Source organism: Sciurus carolinensis, chromosome 15 (genome assembly GCF_902686445.1).
Source record: "Sciurus carolinensis chromosome 15, mSciCar1.2, whole genome shotgun sequence".
NCBI classification, from domain to species: Eukaryota; Metazoa; Chordata; class Mammalia; order Rodentia; family Sciuridae; genus Sciurus; species Sciurus carolinensis.
Window position 1 is genome coordinate 33,477,069 of NC_062227.1, and position 15,050 is coordinate 33,492,118.

The 15,050-nt window shown below is 50.7% G+C and overlaps 1 protein-coding gene across 2 annotated transcripts in view; it reads left to right on the forward strand.

Moving 5' to 3' along the window:
- Positions 1-553: 553 nt before the first annotated feature.
- Cables1 (Cdk5 and Abl enzyme substrate 1) overlaps positions 554-15,050 on the forward strand; it is a 108,535-nt gene continuing 94,038 nt past the window's right edge. The window contains exon 1 of one of the 2 annotated variants that reach the window (XM_047526594.1): positions 554-1,862. In XM_047526594.1, the coding sequence (XP_047382550.1) occupies positions 1,033-1,862 (830 nt within the window). In that variant the 5' untranslated portion in view covers positions 554-1,032. The remainder of the gene's footprint in view (positions 1,863-15,050) is intronic. The other variant, XM_047526593.1, reaches the window with a different exon arrangement.

Here is a 15,050-nt window from a genome sequence, read left to right on the forward strand (position 1 = left end):
ATAATCCTCAAAAGTTGGCAAGGCGACAAGGAGAAAGGAGACTATTTTAGCCCGCCTCGGTTCCTATAGAAAATCGAGCACATTTCAGGGCCAAAGTGAAATTTTATGTAGGCCTTTACTAAGGGAGAGGAAAAGTGTCAGCACCATGAAATAGGGGGGTGTAAATCAGTTCGATCACATGGAAAATGTTCATGCACCCCAGTGCGTGCCTTCATCCTCTCCCTCGGCCTGCGGATGAGTAGGAGACACCTCAGTGCTCAGCGACGCTTTCAGATGGGGCTGCGGACCTACCCGTGTAACTATTAATAACGACCTATTCGCAAGGTCCAGTCAACACACTCACGGTCCAAATCTGTGAGTCGCTCCGCAAAACTGTCCTGCAGAATCCTAACTCTTCCAAGGGCACATCCCCACGCTGTGACTCACAGGGTTCTGTTTGCACCCCCAATTCTCTGTGCTAGCGTGCCGGGGTAACGTGCTCGCCTCCCGCACCTGGCTTCCGCGCGCCCCGGGAGCCACCAACTCTCCCAGCAGGCGGCTGGGACGACCTGCACAGCACCGCCACGCGCTCGCTCGCCCTTCCTCCTCCTCTTCCTCCTCCTCCGGCCCCCTTTGCCTCCCGCCGCTTGCCTCAGCGGCCGCCGCCTGCGGCTTTGTTTTCTTCCCAGGTTTCATTCCCCACACGTGATACTGTGTTATTGCTTCGGAGCGTGAGCGCGGGGCGCGCGCACCTATAAATACGAACACCCGGGCCCCGGAGCCGGACCAGCCAGGCGACCCGCGGACGGGCTGAGAGCCAGCGAGTTAGCAGCGGCAGCGCGGGAGGGAGGCGCGCGTGTGGGTCGGCTGCGCCCCCCGCCCCAGCACCGAGGGGCTAGCATGGCCCGCCTGCGGGGGGGCCGGGCCGCCGCGCACGCCGCCTGCGCCCCGCGCCCTACCCAGCCCGGGTCGCCGCGGCTCGCGTCCGCCGCTTAGCATTCGGCACCGCTCGCTTCTCCGGGCATCGCGGAACTAACGCCGCAGACGGACACAATGGCGGCGGCGACCGCCACCGCCGGCACGGCCGCCTGCAGCAGCGGCGGCAGCGCCGGCACCGACGCCGCGGGCACCGGCGGGTTGCAGCCGCCGCAGCCGCAGCCCCAGCCCGCGGCCGCCGCGCCGGCCCAGCCGCCGCCCGAGCCCCCCCGGAAGCCGCGCATGGATCCGCGGCGCCGCCAGGCTGCCCTCTCCTTCCTCACCAACATCTCGCTGGACGGACGGCCGCCGCTGCAGGAGGAGGAGTGGGGCGGTGGCGAGGAGAGCGGAGCAGCCAAGCCCGGAGCGGGCAGCGCTTACGGTGCGAGGACTCGGCTCAGCCTACTGGCCGCCGGCTGCAACGCGCTCGCCGCACAGGGCACGGCGGCCGCGGCGTTGGCCACCGGGTCTAGCCCCTTCCCACTGCAGCCTTCGCTGCTGCCGCCTCTGGCTCCCGGCTGCCACGCGACCCTGCCTGGCCCCGGGGCGTCTCGGGCGCTAGCGAGCCCCCTGGGTGCCGGCCGGACGTCGGGGGAACATTTGCAACCGTCCCGGTCGGCACCTCTCGCCGCCTGTTCTCAACTGCAGCTGCCGGATGGGCCCGGGAGTGCCGGGCAGGAGGAATTGGAGGAGGACGATGCCTTTACCAGCGTGCAGGTGCCGGCAGCCGCCTTCTTGGGCTCCGGGACCCCCGGGAGTGGGAGCGGCAGTCGGGGCCGTCTCAACTCGTTCACTCAGGGAATCCTGCCCATCGCCTTCTCCAGGCAGACCTCGCAGAACTACTGCTCCCTGGAGCAGCCGGGTCAGAGCGGCAGCACCAGCGCCTTTGAGCAGCTGCAGAGGTCTCGGTGAGTTCCCTGGACGCGATACGCGCCCTGCTTTGCGTCGCTATCTGCCCCCGGCACGCCCAGCCTCCCGGTAGTCTCTGGACTGTACCGCACGCACCCGTAGCTCCCACTTTCCTGCGCCCACTTGAATCCAGGACTTCTGGCCTGAATTCCAAACCATTTAGGGCACGCGAAAGAGGAAGAGTGTCCAGGGAGCGTGTGGTCACACGTGTGTTCGGGAACCTGGCACGCGCAGAGCAGGAGCACCATGCTATTGTCGTGGCCCGGGAGTTGGGAGTTGCAGGAGCCCATTAAAAAGTGGCTCCCGAACCTCCTAGCTCAAGGAGATCCTGAACTTCCTGGAACCGGGTCCAGACCCGGAGGCGCGATCCTCAAGCTAGGCTAGCCGCCGCCGGTCGCGGCGTGGTGCGGTGGGTGGGGCCCGCGGCTGGGCTGCGCGGGAGCCTGAACTAGTAGCAGACACGCGAGAACCCTTCCGAAGTTCCTTCCTGAACTCGGTGTTGCTGCGGCTGGGGGAAACTTGGCGTTTTCCTTTTGCTTTCCTAACACGTGGGAAGTCTTTACATTCCCTTGAAGCAGGGTGGGGACAGGGAAGACGGGGCTCGAGCTCCCCCCGCCCCCATTCCAAGAAGAATGTTTGAGTTAGTTAAAAGCTTATTTTACCTGCAGGCATACTGGCAAAACCACGAAATGTTTGATATTTACTTATCCTGGAAATGGCAGGAGCTTGTCACCGTATGTCAGGGGACATTCTGCTAGATTTATGTGGGTCTTGGAGGTTGGGGAGCAGCTGGCAAAATTCTCGCCTATTCCCTGGGAGGCTCTGGTCTTATGTCGACCTCCTATGAAGTAAGTTACAACACAGACTCCATCTGTTTTCAGTTAATTTAGCAAACGGAAGCCTCAATTTACCCTTTAGAGGTAGAGCCTTGCCCGGATTCTCTAGGCATCAGGATGGGCTGGAAGAACATTCGCTATTAACAGCCTCTGTCCTGTAATGCGCCTTTTTGCTCGGACCCAAGTGAGAAGGCAACCTGTTGGAAAACTTCCTCCTGTAATCAAGTCAAAGAACAAACTGGCTCATCCAAAGTTTACTCTTTACGGTGGATGAAATCGGGCCAGTGCTGATGTGTAGATTGCAGTTCAAGTGCATGTGGGCCCGAGGGCCAGGGGTGTGGAGTCCTGGGAAGCAACCTTGTGATGGCATGGATGAGTTAGTGACACTGGGCACAGGTGACAGTCCCGTTCTGGCATTTCTTGTTAGAGCACGCATCTCCCCAGTAGCGGGTGAGTGCGTGGGAGGGGAATCCTTCCCTTTCAGGGCAAGTAATGCATGCTCTGCAGTTTCTGGGCAGCTCTGTTGCCGCTTGACATCACACACCGGCTCATAATTCTGGAGTCTGAGCCCAAGCCCAGCAGTCAGTGGGTCATGACAGGAATTATAATAAACATACGTGTTATTTTAAGCCAGTGTTCAAGGCTGGCCTGTGTTGCCTGGTAGACAGATGTGGTCCCTGTGCTGAAAGCAGCAGGAGATCAGATTACCTCCCGCTCTTTCTCCAAGAAGCTAATTTCAGGGGATATGGATTATCTTGTGTTGGTATTTCTGAACCAAAGAACACCCAGAATTTACTCTCTAATCCTGTCCCTGTGAACCTTAGGAAGTTTTTTTATTGATCCCAGCCACCTCAACACACATTAAGATAGTGAATATTAAGATGCATGCTCACCTGTCAATCATATTCATCTTACTATTTCTGAACCCTTCATATCCGTGACTTGATGGGCACTTTTAAAATGACAGCTCTGAACAGAAGCAGCATCAAATTTGATGTCCTGGGAAAGAGGGGGGTAGGTAAATTATTTGAGGAGCGGCCTTTTTAGGAATGGTGACAAATGGGGCCTATCCTGTTTTTCAGTCACTGCTTTTGTGTTTTCTGAAGAGTCCTTTCACCTGCCTAGTGTGGTTTAGAGTATAAACTTATTTGAATAAGGCACAGGTGGGGCCCTTGTTCTCGGCTTCCCTTGCTTTACTGGTGTGCTCCCTTTCAGAAACCCTGCCAGCCCCGGTGGTTCTGTATATTTCCTTTCCTGGGTTGTGCTCCTGGGATGTAGTTTGTCAGTCAAATTAGACTTGCCTTGGGTTCATTTCTCGCTGAATTCCATAGAACTTGGCTGCTCCAAAGTGGGCTCCAGATCCTTCGCCTCCCCAGGAGCTCCTAGAAATGCAAACTCCTTGGCCCCACCACCCTTACCTGCTTCAGCCCAAATCTGCATTTTAACAAGATCCCTGGGGGATTCAGATACAAATTAAATTGCGGGAAGCACTGCTTAGAGAGTCTGAAACCTGCCCTTTTTAATGAATTTGAGATTCCCTGTACTTAGTTTATTTTGAGCATGTGCAAATCAGAATTTCACAACCTGAAGTCTTGAAACCCATCCCAATGAATTGCGTGGACTTCCAAACTTTGAAATAGAACAGGGAGGAATATTTCCATGCTTAGGCCTCGGCCTGAGTATGTGCTCCTTGAACCGAGGTGGAAGCATTGTATGCTGATACTTGCCATGTATCGCATTTGACCCTTGCAACCGCCTGTGAGTTCTTTCACAGATGAGGAGACCCCCGAGGCTCAGAGAGGCACTTAAAATAATGGGTTGACTCACTTGGGCCAGAATAGGAACTTGAGTTTTGACGTCCAAGCCTGATGTCTTTTCCCTCTGCCATTCACCCCATGTCACTTTGCCTTGCACACAGTAGGGCCACCGATCATGTTTGAGCTGCTGACTGTAAATGGTCGGGATACAGCTGGCCAGTCACTTTAGTGTGATTTTACCCCCTTTTTGCTAGTCATCCCTGGAAAGTTTCACCTCTTTGGGTCCCACAACTTTGCTGTTGCTTCTCAGGCTCTGTTCTATTGGACTGTGGCCAGGGGATCCTCCCAGCCTTATAAACAGCGTTCCATGTGGCCTGGGAAGCTGGCCCTGGGGTGTGCAGAGGTGCCAGAGGTGGGAAACCAAAAAGATGCTTTTTAGCTTCACTCCCTATTGCATTTCTCTGCTGGAGCCGTGAGACTCACACCAGGAAGGTGTTAACAGGCGAAAGGGAGCGTAATCTTATAAGGTGTCTTAGACTTCTTTTACTTTAAAAACTTCACCCAGGCAGCAGCTGGCAGCAATTCTGATTACTTCCTGGGGCTTCTGATGGCCCAGCAGCAATCTCCAGCCCAGGTGGAGCTATGTGCCTGCCAGCAGGGCTGCTTGGTAACTGGGGTATCCTAAGAAATGACAAGTGACTTACCTTTTCGAACACTTGAGTTTGCATCATGCCTCATGGAGAGTTGGGTCTTAGGAGGGAACGTGCTGCAGAGGAGCCTCACGGCCTGGGTTCCAGTGCTGCCGCCTGGCCAGCCATCTGATCGTGGGTAGGTTGGTCAGTCTTTCTCTTCCGGGGAGCCTGAGCCTGTGGCTTGGACCCCCTAAGCCAGATGGCCATTGCACCTACATTTGTTATTGAAGGCAGACTAAGTGTGGGCAGGGCGTGCTAAAAGCTTCCAGAGGCTTGTCAGATGTTAATGTATTTAGGATCACCTGGGGAATCTCTTAAATGGCACATTCTTCTTTCTAATAGCTCCAAGCTTTATGGAGGGAGGCTTATCCTGTATTCTGATTTGTCCTATTGTAAGGCTGAGGAAATGGAGCTCAGATACGTTAAGTTACTTGCTCAAGGTCACTCAGCCCTTAATGACTGTTCTGGCTCATCCCTGACGGCTTACCCCAGCCACTTAGGGCTTCTGTCCCTCCTCTGCAGCACCCCGCCCCTCTTAGGGTGGAAACTGGGCTTATGCTGTAAACTGTAACTTCAATGTCTTGACTGAAAAGAAAAATGTGAACCAACCAGTAATTGAGAATCAGAGTATGGGAGGGGAGATGGTCATTCTTCCCTAACTTTGTCACCACCTGGCAAGGTGACTTTGATCTCCCTAGCTTATTGCTTAAGTTGTCTGTGAGCTGTTTTCCCAGCTGTGTGAGTTATGGAAGCCAAGGCTGCAGTCTTAGGCTAGACCAGGCTCTGGTCAGAATACTTTCCAAGACTCGGCCTGGTTTGTGCCTTGCTGGGATTTAGGGCCATCAACTAGTGGCCCTCGCTGCTGGCCGAGGTGTCCCAGGCCCCTCCCACTGCCGTACTCGCCCTCCCAGAGCCTGTAATGTGGGTGAGCTCAGGAGGCAGAATAAAGGAGAAGCCTGTTCAGTGCTGGCAGGTACCCAGTGAGGGCAGCGAGTTCAAGGGTGACCTTTTGCTCTCTGAAAGGGTGGGGCAGCCTGTGTGGCGCTGTACACTGTCACACAGCTGGCCCAGGAAGCTCCTAGTGCCTGGACTTTCCCCCTCTTTGGAGATTGTTAGGTTGGGGATGGGAGATGAAGGCAGGGGGCTTTGCAAGCAGAATGGGAAGAATTGGTGGGTGAGATGGTGACCTGATGTGGGACAAGGACTTGGGAAGCCTTTGTTCTGAGTCAGGTGGGTTCTTGGGAACCCTGGTGGAATTAAAGGATTGGGACCCATGAGCCTGCCACCTTTTCCTGATCCAGCATTCTGCATGATGAGTCCTATGTGGCCTGCTACAGGGCCTGGGACGAGTTTAGCTTGGGGACATGTGGGAAATTTAACTGTAGATGCCAAGCAGCTGTGTGTCTGTTCCACAGCACTGATTGGCAGAATGTGAATGAATGGAGTAGGAGGGACTTTAAAAAAACCACCCTCAGCGTAGTTGTCACAGCTGGACAAGAACTTGGGGCCATCCAAACTGGAACCCACTGCCTGATGAGGTCGTCAATTCCCCATCCCTCAGGGCATAAGTGATCTGTTTAAGTGGCTAAAGGGCCTCAAGTTCACAAAGTTCTTTTGTAGACATTGATTCCAGCACCAACAGACAGGAGTCCAAGGTCACACAGTGGACAAGGGGTGACTTTAGTGCTTTATCTGTCAGGTATATAGTAGAGGACGTTCTAGTAATGAGACTTAATGCCTTGCATCACTTATTCATTCAACAAACATTGAAATACCACTGTGCATATCAATTATGAGACACCACTGTGCTAATCCTAGGAGATAGAGGCATAAAACCTGCTCCAGGTAGTCAGGTGTCTGGTGACATAAGCAAACAAGCATTTAGCATAGTGATGAGTGGTTAGAGGTGAGCTTGGTGTTTGAGCCCTCACAGAGTGGGACACTTCTGACCCTCCCCTGTGGGACCTAGCAAACAGCCTAGGACACAGTATTTTTATTTAAAAAACGTGGGACAGGCATTATTCTAAGCACTTTATAGGGATTGAATTCATATTTATAACAATCCTGTGACAGTCTAGCACCCCTGTTTCAAAGCACAGAGAGGTTAAGTAACTTATCCCAGGTCCCCCAGTCTGAACGTGGGAACTGGGTTGGCAGGCAGGTCATCAGGCTTCAGGATTTGCCCTCTTGCCCACCTCACTTGGCACTGTGGACTGTGGGTCTGACTCATAAATGCTTGTTAAACTGGCTTCAGGCAAACCTGGCAGAAGTTGACCTAAATGACCTTAAAGGTCACCGCCTACTCTGATTTCCCTATTTACATTTCTACCTCTGTCATTCAGGGAGGATCTTTGTGCACCAGGACCCGGAGGCAGGGCCGGGGTGGACAGGGAGTACTGTGATCACGGTAGTGAACCCTGCCCAGTGCCTTCCTGTGCTTCCCCCTCCTTACCCAGATCCTGTCTCCTTCGTTGCCTCTAACTTCCCGCCCTGGGTCGTCAGGGCATGGTGTCAGCCTTGGCAGCACCAGCCTGGCCTCCCTGAGGATGGTGTTGGCTCTGCCCCTCATCCTGACCAGCTTCTCATCCGTGAAATGGGAATATTAACCCTGTCACCTCGCTGGGCTTCTGTGTCTTCTCAGTGTCGCCCTTTTCCCAGCTCAGAGGTTGGCAAACTGTGGCCCCTGGCTGTGTATACATAACACTCTCTTGGAAACAGCAGCGCCTACTTGTGTATGTGTTGTCTTTGGCCGTCTTTGTGCCCTGGTGACAGACTTTAATAGTTGCAACCGAGATCACATGACCCGCCAAAGTCTAAGCTGTCTTTTCTCCCTGTCTTGTCCCAGAAGAAGGGTGTCACCTCTGCCCTAACCCAGTGCCCCGGAGGTGTGCAGAGCTCTAGGCCCCTCCCTGCCCACACTCCCTGCCTGGGACCGGACTTGTACCCTGGGTGATGAGGTCACCTTTTGAGAGCTTCCTGGCTGCTTCTGGACCCCCGTCAACCCTTCTCCCCGAGTTGCCCAAGGGACCTTGCTGAGACCTACATCTGATGCTGTCAGTCTTAAATTCCTTGTATTTTATGCAAGGCAGCCTTTGGCCCGGCACCCAGTTGCCAGTGCCACCTCTTCTCCCCGATATTCTGTCCCCTGCTCCCTTGCATCCCTGCTGGCCTGCTGGCTTTCTAGAGAATACCATTGCTGCTCAGTGCCTGGGCTTCTCCCTGGGGAGGGTCCCTCGTACCTTCCCACAGAATGCTCCCTCCTGTGTTGAAGCTTCACTCCATGGAAAGCCCTGCACACTGTCCTGGCTGACCTTCTCCAGCCTGTGCACTTCACCAGCTTCTCCTCCACAGTGGCTTGGTGATGCATCAGCTGGGGGCTGGCTCTCACCAAAATGGACCACCTAAGTCCCTCTGTAGAGTAATCACAACAGACAAACAAAACCTAGTTAGTTAGCTGATGGTGTCAGTAGGGAAATTTTGGTTCCAAGACACCAGGCAAAACCTCTTAGGACATCTTCCTCTAAGCCTCACTCGTCCTAGCAACTGCCCCCACCCCACACAGCTCTTTATTTTTACCCTGTACTCACTCCCACCCTTTTATCGGTTGAGACAGTCTACCTAACACCTCTTTCCTTGGTTCCACAACTGAGGTGAGCCTAGCTTGCCCATGCCTGCCTCTGGGTTTCAGCTAAAAGCAGCAGCATGCTTCAGCTGGACTTCGTGGAGATAAGGAGTCTGAGCTGCTTGGTATCTTGCAGTCACTTGTGGTGGGAGTGTTTACACCATGGGAATTGGCCAGGGGGCTTTGCATCCTCCTTCTGGAGAGCTGGTTTATTAGCTTGTGCACCAAGGACTGTGCCACACACCTTTGTGTTCCATTCTTCCCTCTGGGGCTGTGTGTCACTATCAAAGGAAGCTTGTTGGAAACCACCTTTTTTTTTTTTTTTTTTTTTTCTTTTTTGGGCGGTCCTGGGGATCGAACTCAGGGCCTTGTGCTTGCAAGGCAAGCACTCTACCAGCTGAGCTATCTCCCCAGCCTGGAAACCACTTTTAAAAGAATCTCCCACTTGGCATAAAGATGTGAATTTCCCCAGGGTCACTGCCACCCATTTTTCTATCCCCAAAACAAAATACCCTCTCCCCAATAGTTAGGTCTCAACTCACATTCAGTTTTAAAAACCGAACTCTGCAGATGCTGGAGCTGAAACAGACTGCCTTAGCATTATATGTAACTATAATAAAATCATTAGTGTTTTGTTGTTGTTGTTGTTTGGGTTTTTTTTTTTTTTTTTTTTCTTTTTTGACTGTAATGCTGTATTATTTTTGTTTGGTTTTTAGGAGCCTTTGGGAACATATAATCAGTGTTTCCTGTTTTCTTTTCCTCCCTCTGTTTGTGTTAGTAGTTTGGATAATTGCACACTAGTTTATATTTAACGAGGTTATCATTAATGTGGTTTGGGGTTTATTGCTGCACATTTAGTCACAAAGACAAAAGCTTGTAAAGTAGAACATGCAATTGCTAGTGATCGAGGACTTGGAATATTGCAATAGTTTGGGAGTGTGTGAAAGAACCCAGTCTTGTCCCTGATTCAAAGAATACTGTGTACTTAAACCTAAGGTACATTTCATGATAAATTAAAATACCATTCAACAAAAGTAATAAAATGTTTGAGAATGCCAAAGATTTGAGTGCTAAGCACGTTGATTTTTATTTTAAAGTGCTTCCCTCATTGACCTAATTATTTATGAAGTAAAATGTCTATTTTGATAGTTTCAGGAAGGCTGGGGATTATAAGGAATGGAAGACAGGCAAAATCTAAAGAGTTTTTTTGTTGTTGTTGAAGGACCAAAATTAGCATATTAGTGGGGCTGATGATTGATCTGAAATTAGTTGAAAATTAGTTCTCCAGGAAGTATTAATTGGGTTGAATAAAAGTTTGCTTTTGGAGGGTGAATAGTGAAGAGGGCAGATGAGATTGCAGATGTCTAAAGTAATTGTGAGATTCAGTTTATCTGTCACAGGGTCATGAGGCCCTCGTGGTGATGGACCCTGTAATACCAGCAGCTGAGGAGCTGAGGCAGGATGACCACAAGTTCAAGGTCAGCCTCAACAACTTAGACCCTGTCTCAAAATTTAAAAAGGGCTGGGGATGTGGCTCAGTGTTTGTCTAGCATGTATAAGGCTATGGATTCAATCCCCAGTATTGGGGGGTGGGGTGGGACAGGACAAAATACCAATTTATCCGTCACAATATTCACAGCTGGTAATACTGCTACTTTATAGCTTTCAAAGTGCTCTTTAATAGTTTTTTCATCAAGACATTTCAAAAAGGCAGTGGGGATAGCATCAATTAGAAAGTTGCTGTGTGCAGTTAAAGCTGGAGGTTTTGTGTTTGTACTTTTGGTCCTGGGGATTGAACCCAGGGGGACTTAACCTCTGAGCCACATCCCAGTCGTCTATTTTTTGAGACAGGGTCTCACTAAATTGAACTACCACACCCGCCTGGAGCTGGAGTTCTTCAAATCTACGTTTTCCAATTTTGAGAGTTTTAAAACAAACACTACCATATAAATTACATTGATTGACTTTCTAATATTGAACCAGTCTTATACTCTGAGATAAAATTCACTTGGGTATGGCATATAGTATCCTTTTTACATATATTGATTCTTATTTGCTAGTATTTTTAAGAACATTTATATCTGTGTTCATGAGTGATAGTGCTCTGAATTCTTTTCTTGTGATCTCTTTGATTTTTCTAATCAAATTAATGAGGAGTTTGGAAATGCTTCCTCTTATTTTTGGAAAAAAAGTTTGCATAAGATGTATTTCTTTATTGTTTGGTGGAGTTCATCAGGAAAGCCGTCTGGATCTGTAATTTTCTCTGGAAAGATTTAAATTATGAATTAAATCTCTAATTGATATAGGTCAAAAACATTCAGCATTATCACACCTCAGGACTGACTGGATCTAGTAGGTTAAAAAAATATATAAAGTTCAAACTTCCATTGCTCAGACAAGCTTTCTCTATGTATGGTGGTTCCTGAAAACCTGCAGGTTCAATTCTAATTGTGTTTAATTTAGCACAAGGAACTCTACAAGAAAAATCCAAAAACAACAACAAAAGACTCTACCATAGTCGTAGCACTTAAGAAAAACAAAGGTTCCTGTTGAGTGCTGTGAAAATGTAGTCTCCTTCCTGTCCCAAATCTTCATTTATATTATCAGTTAACCTCAAAAGAAAATTCGGAGGCCCTAGTTCATTTCAGACCTATGGGCCTGAGTCAGTCAAGGTCAGTATGTTAAAGTACAAAGAAATCCTGTGCCCTTTGCATCAAGCCAGGATGCTGATTTTCACGTGATAACCTCTGGGCCAGGCCAGCAGGACCCTGGGCTGAGGCCCAGTGGTGGAGAATTTTCCTAAGGATGACAGCTCTCTAGATAGCAGTTTGGTGTTAGTTCTTCCCCCAGGGGCTGAATTCTTGCTCCTTTCCTGCCTGCCCCCTTCTGCTGCGGAAGAGGAAAGACTGACATTGGAGTTCTGACGCTCTGACCCTAAGTGGCACCATTTGGGCAACTCACTGAACCCCTGTGAGCCTCATTGTCCTTATCTGTAGAGTGGGCATGAGAATTCCTGCCTTTTGGGGTGTCGCAGGTGTTAACATAAGAATGCAACGTGCAGCATCTAGTGAAGTCTGGCCCTTAGTGACTGAGCAGTAAAGCTGATATTTCCATTCACCGTGGAAGGGGCCCCCACACCCTGCACCTTCTCTCAGGAAGCAGTTGAGAAGTTGCGTGAAGTCTTCCAAGATCATGGGGAGCTGATGGTCTGGGCTCCTGAGCATGTTTTAGTTTCATAAATAGTAAAAACCTAGCTCTGAAGGAAAACGGCCTCCTGCATGAGGTGCTGGCTTCACTCCACCTACCCTGTAGCCTTGACAGTTTCCATCACCAAAATAAAGCAAGGCTGGATGAATTCCATGTCCGTCACTGTAGCTTAGGGTAGTGGAAGGTGAAGAGTAACAGCTGGTCTTGCCTACACAGGCGCACAGAAGAGGCTGTCCTGCCAGGAGCGTCCCTGTCACCCTCTGTGGGGCACCTGTGAGAACAATGCTACTTCCAGGGTAATTCCAGGAGGCTCACCTTTGCCCACATCCTTTGCAGAAACCACAGCCCTCATTTTGGGGTCTGTGTGAGTCTGCCCAGTCCCCATTGCAGGGTACCCTCTCTGGAGTGAGGGCTCCTTGGGGGGACCTGTTGGGGCAGTGTGGAATGCTACTCAAATGACGTCTCACCGTTCACCTCCATTTCCCCTCCCTGTGCCCAGGTTCCTCTGCACTTGACCCTTCTCCCTTTGCTCCCCTGCATAAACAGAGTTAGCTCTTTGTCCAGGGCTCCCAGGTATTGCTGAATTGGCATTGGGTCAGCAGCGATTTCAGTGTCTGTCTTGCACGTGCATCTGTGTGCCAGCCGGGATGGTTGGGTTATCCAGAGATGCTCCAGAAGAGGAGACTCTAGGCAGGGCGGCTGGGCTCCTGGATAGCAGCAGAAGTTGGGACAGGGGCATTTCTGAGGTGGAAGTGGTGGTCCTAGAGATGGCGGACTTTTGAGTTGGGTCTGCAGATTGACTCTGACTTCGTGGTGGGTGCTTGATGTTTAAACATGCTGGATACTCTGTTAAGAAGAGCAAGTCTCATTTCAGAAAGAGCAGGTGGACTTTTGAGCAAGGACAGTTGTGAACAGAGCTGGGTTGTTAGAAGCTAGAGGGAAACGATAGTTGGCCCCATTGGCTTTTGGACCAGTACCTCATGGTGGGTATATAAACTACTGCCTCATAGCCCAGAAGCAGAGGAGAGAAACTGGGGCCCCACAGTCTCCTTCCTCTGAGGGCATGCCCTCATGACCCAGAGACCTTCCAGTGGGTCCCATCTCTTAAAGGTTCCACCACCTTGAACATGATGGGCCTTTGGGGTACATTCTGGATCCAGACTACAGCAAGTCCCAGTGCCACTGGGGAGTGGGGATCTGCGGGTGTCTGAGGCACCATAGAGTTTTGCAATGGGGAACCCTAAAGTCTATACTGGATACTTCTGGTTTTAATTCTGTGGTATGGCTGTAGACCATAGTTCTCAGAACGTGCTCCCTGGTCCAGCAGTATCCGGACTGTTTGCAATGCAATTCCCAGGCCCTTCCAAGACCTGCAGCATCAGAAACCCTGAGGATGGGCCCAGCCATCTGTTTCATCAAACCCTCAAGCTGTGTCTGATGCCTACTTAAGGTGGAAACAGGCAGTTAGACAGTCTCCTCTGAGTGCCTCCAGCTTTACCATTTCTTCTGGAAGATGGAAACAGTACCTGGTGCTTTCATTAGGAGATATTTTAATATTACTTCAAAGCATTCTAGCACAAATCGGTGTAAGTGACCTCCTAAGCCCAGGTGACACAGGATGGAGGCTGCATATAACTACGTAACTTCATGGCACCTTTTCTGTCTTCCCTGGGCCACTCTGTATATCTGGTGAACTTCTAGACTCAGCTCTGAGTTCCTCGCACCTTAGCTCTCCCTGCCTCTTCCTGTCTGGTGTTTCTGTTCCCTCATCTGTGTCCTAAAGCATTTTACATTTACTTCTATTTTAAGGTTCTAGCAGGGTTTTTTTTTTTAGTAGTCAAACAGATTTGTTCAGAGCTGTCTGCCTTCTACCAAGCCCTGAGGATTGGGGGGTGCGCTAGAGAGATGGGGCCCTTGCTATCATGGATCTTAGTGTCTAGTCTGGGAGATGGGCTATAAAAAGGCAATCAATAAACTACAAGTAAAATAAATTCTGGAAAATGGTAGGGAATCACTGGGTTCTGAGAACATCTGGTAGACACAGTGGCCGGGAAAGGCCTTTCCGAGAAAGATGAAGAAGCAGTTAAAGCCATCTAAAGATGAAACAGGTTTCAGGCACTGGGAACCATGAGTTCCAGGCCCTGAGATGTGAACGTGCTTGATCTGTTTAGGAAGCGAAGGAAGGCAGGGTGGTTGGGGCAGTGAATGTGGGGAGCTGAGGCTCAAGAGTTGGTCAGGAGTGACACATGCCACCACGAGTTCTCTTTTTATTAGAAGAAGCCCCTGCACATGCTACCCTGGGTAACAGTGTGCTCTGCTAGTGGTTTAAAATCCCACTGATGGCCGTATGGAGACTGGGTTGGTGGAGGACAGGTGTGGATTTGGGGAGACGTGTTTGGGAGCCTCCTGCTTCAGGGGAGAGCATCCCAAGAGAGACAAAGGTCTGGGCCAGGGCAGAGAGGATGAGGGCTTGACGGGCTCCAGGTGTGTGTGGAAGGTGGCATCGATATAGCAGGTAGGTGAGTTGAAGAGGCCCTGCCATCATGAAGCTTAGGTCTAACTGGAGAGAGAGACTCTCATAATCCTATTGCAGATGGAAGCTGCAGGCGTGGTTTGCGTTACAGATGGGGGCAGCCTTGCCTCTGTTGGCCTGTGATATGTGCCATGTCAGTGGATCAAGGAGGGCATGCTTCAGAGCTGAGGTCTAAGGACAAATAGGCAGAAAGTTGATGAGGATTGGCATGACTGAGGTGGTCAGGAGGAGCAGGTGGAGAAGACCAGGGCTGGGAGGAGCAGTGAGTGTGAGGAAGCCAGAGAGTCCATTTCAGTGGTCCAGACAACAGATGGTGGCCTCTTGGTCCACGGTGTTAGTGATGGAAGAAGAGCCGATTCGGCAGACAGTGCAGTGGAATGGGTTTGGAGCTGGATTGAGCATGGAGAACAGGGACAGAGGAAGGCATCAGGAGACCCCTGGTTTCTGGTGTGCAGGCTGATGGGGTAGAAGGAAGAGACATTGTGACATGGCCCAATGTTATAAGTTAAAAAAAAAAAAATGCTACCTAGAGGAAAAATT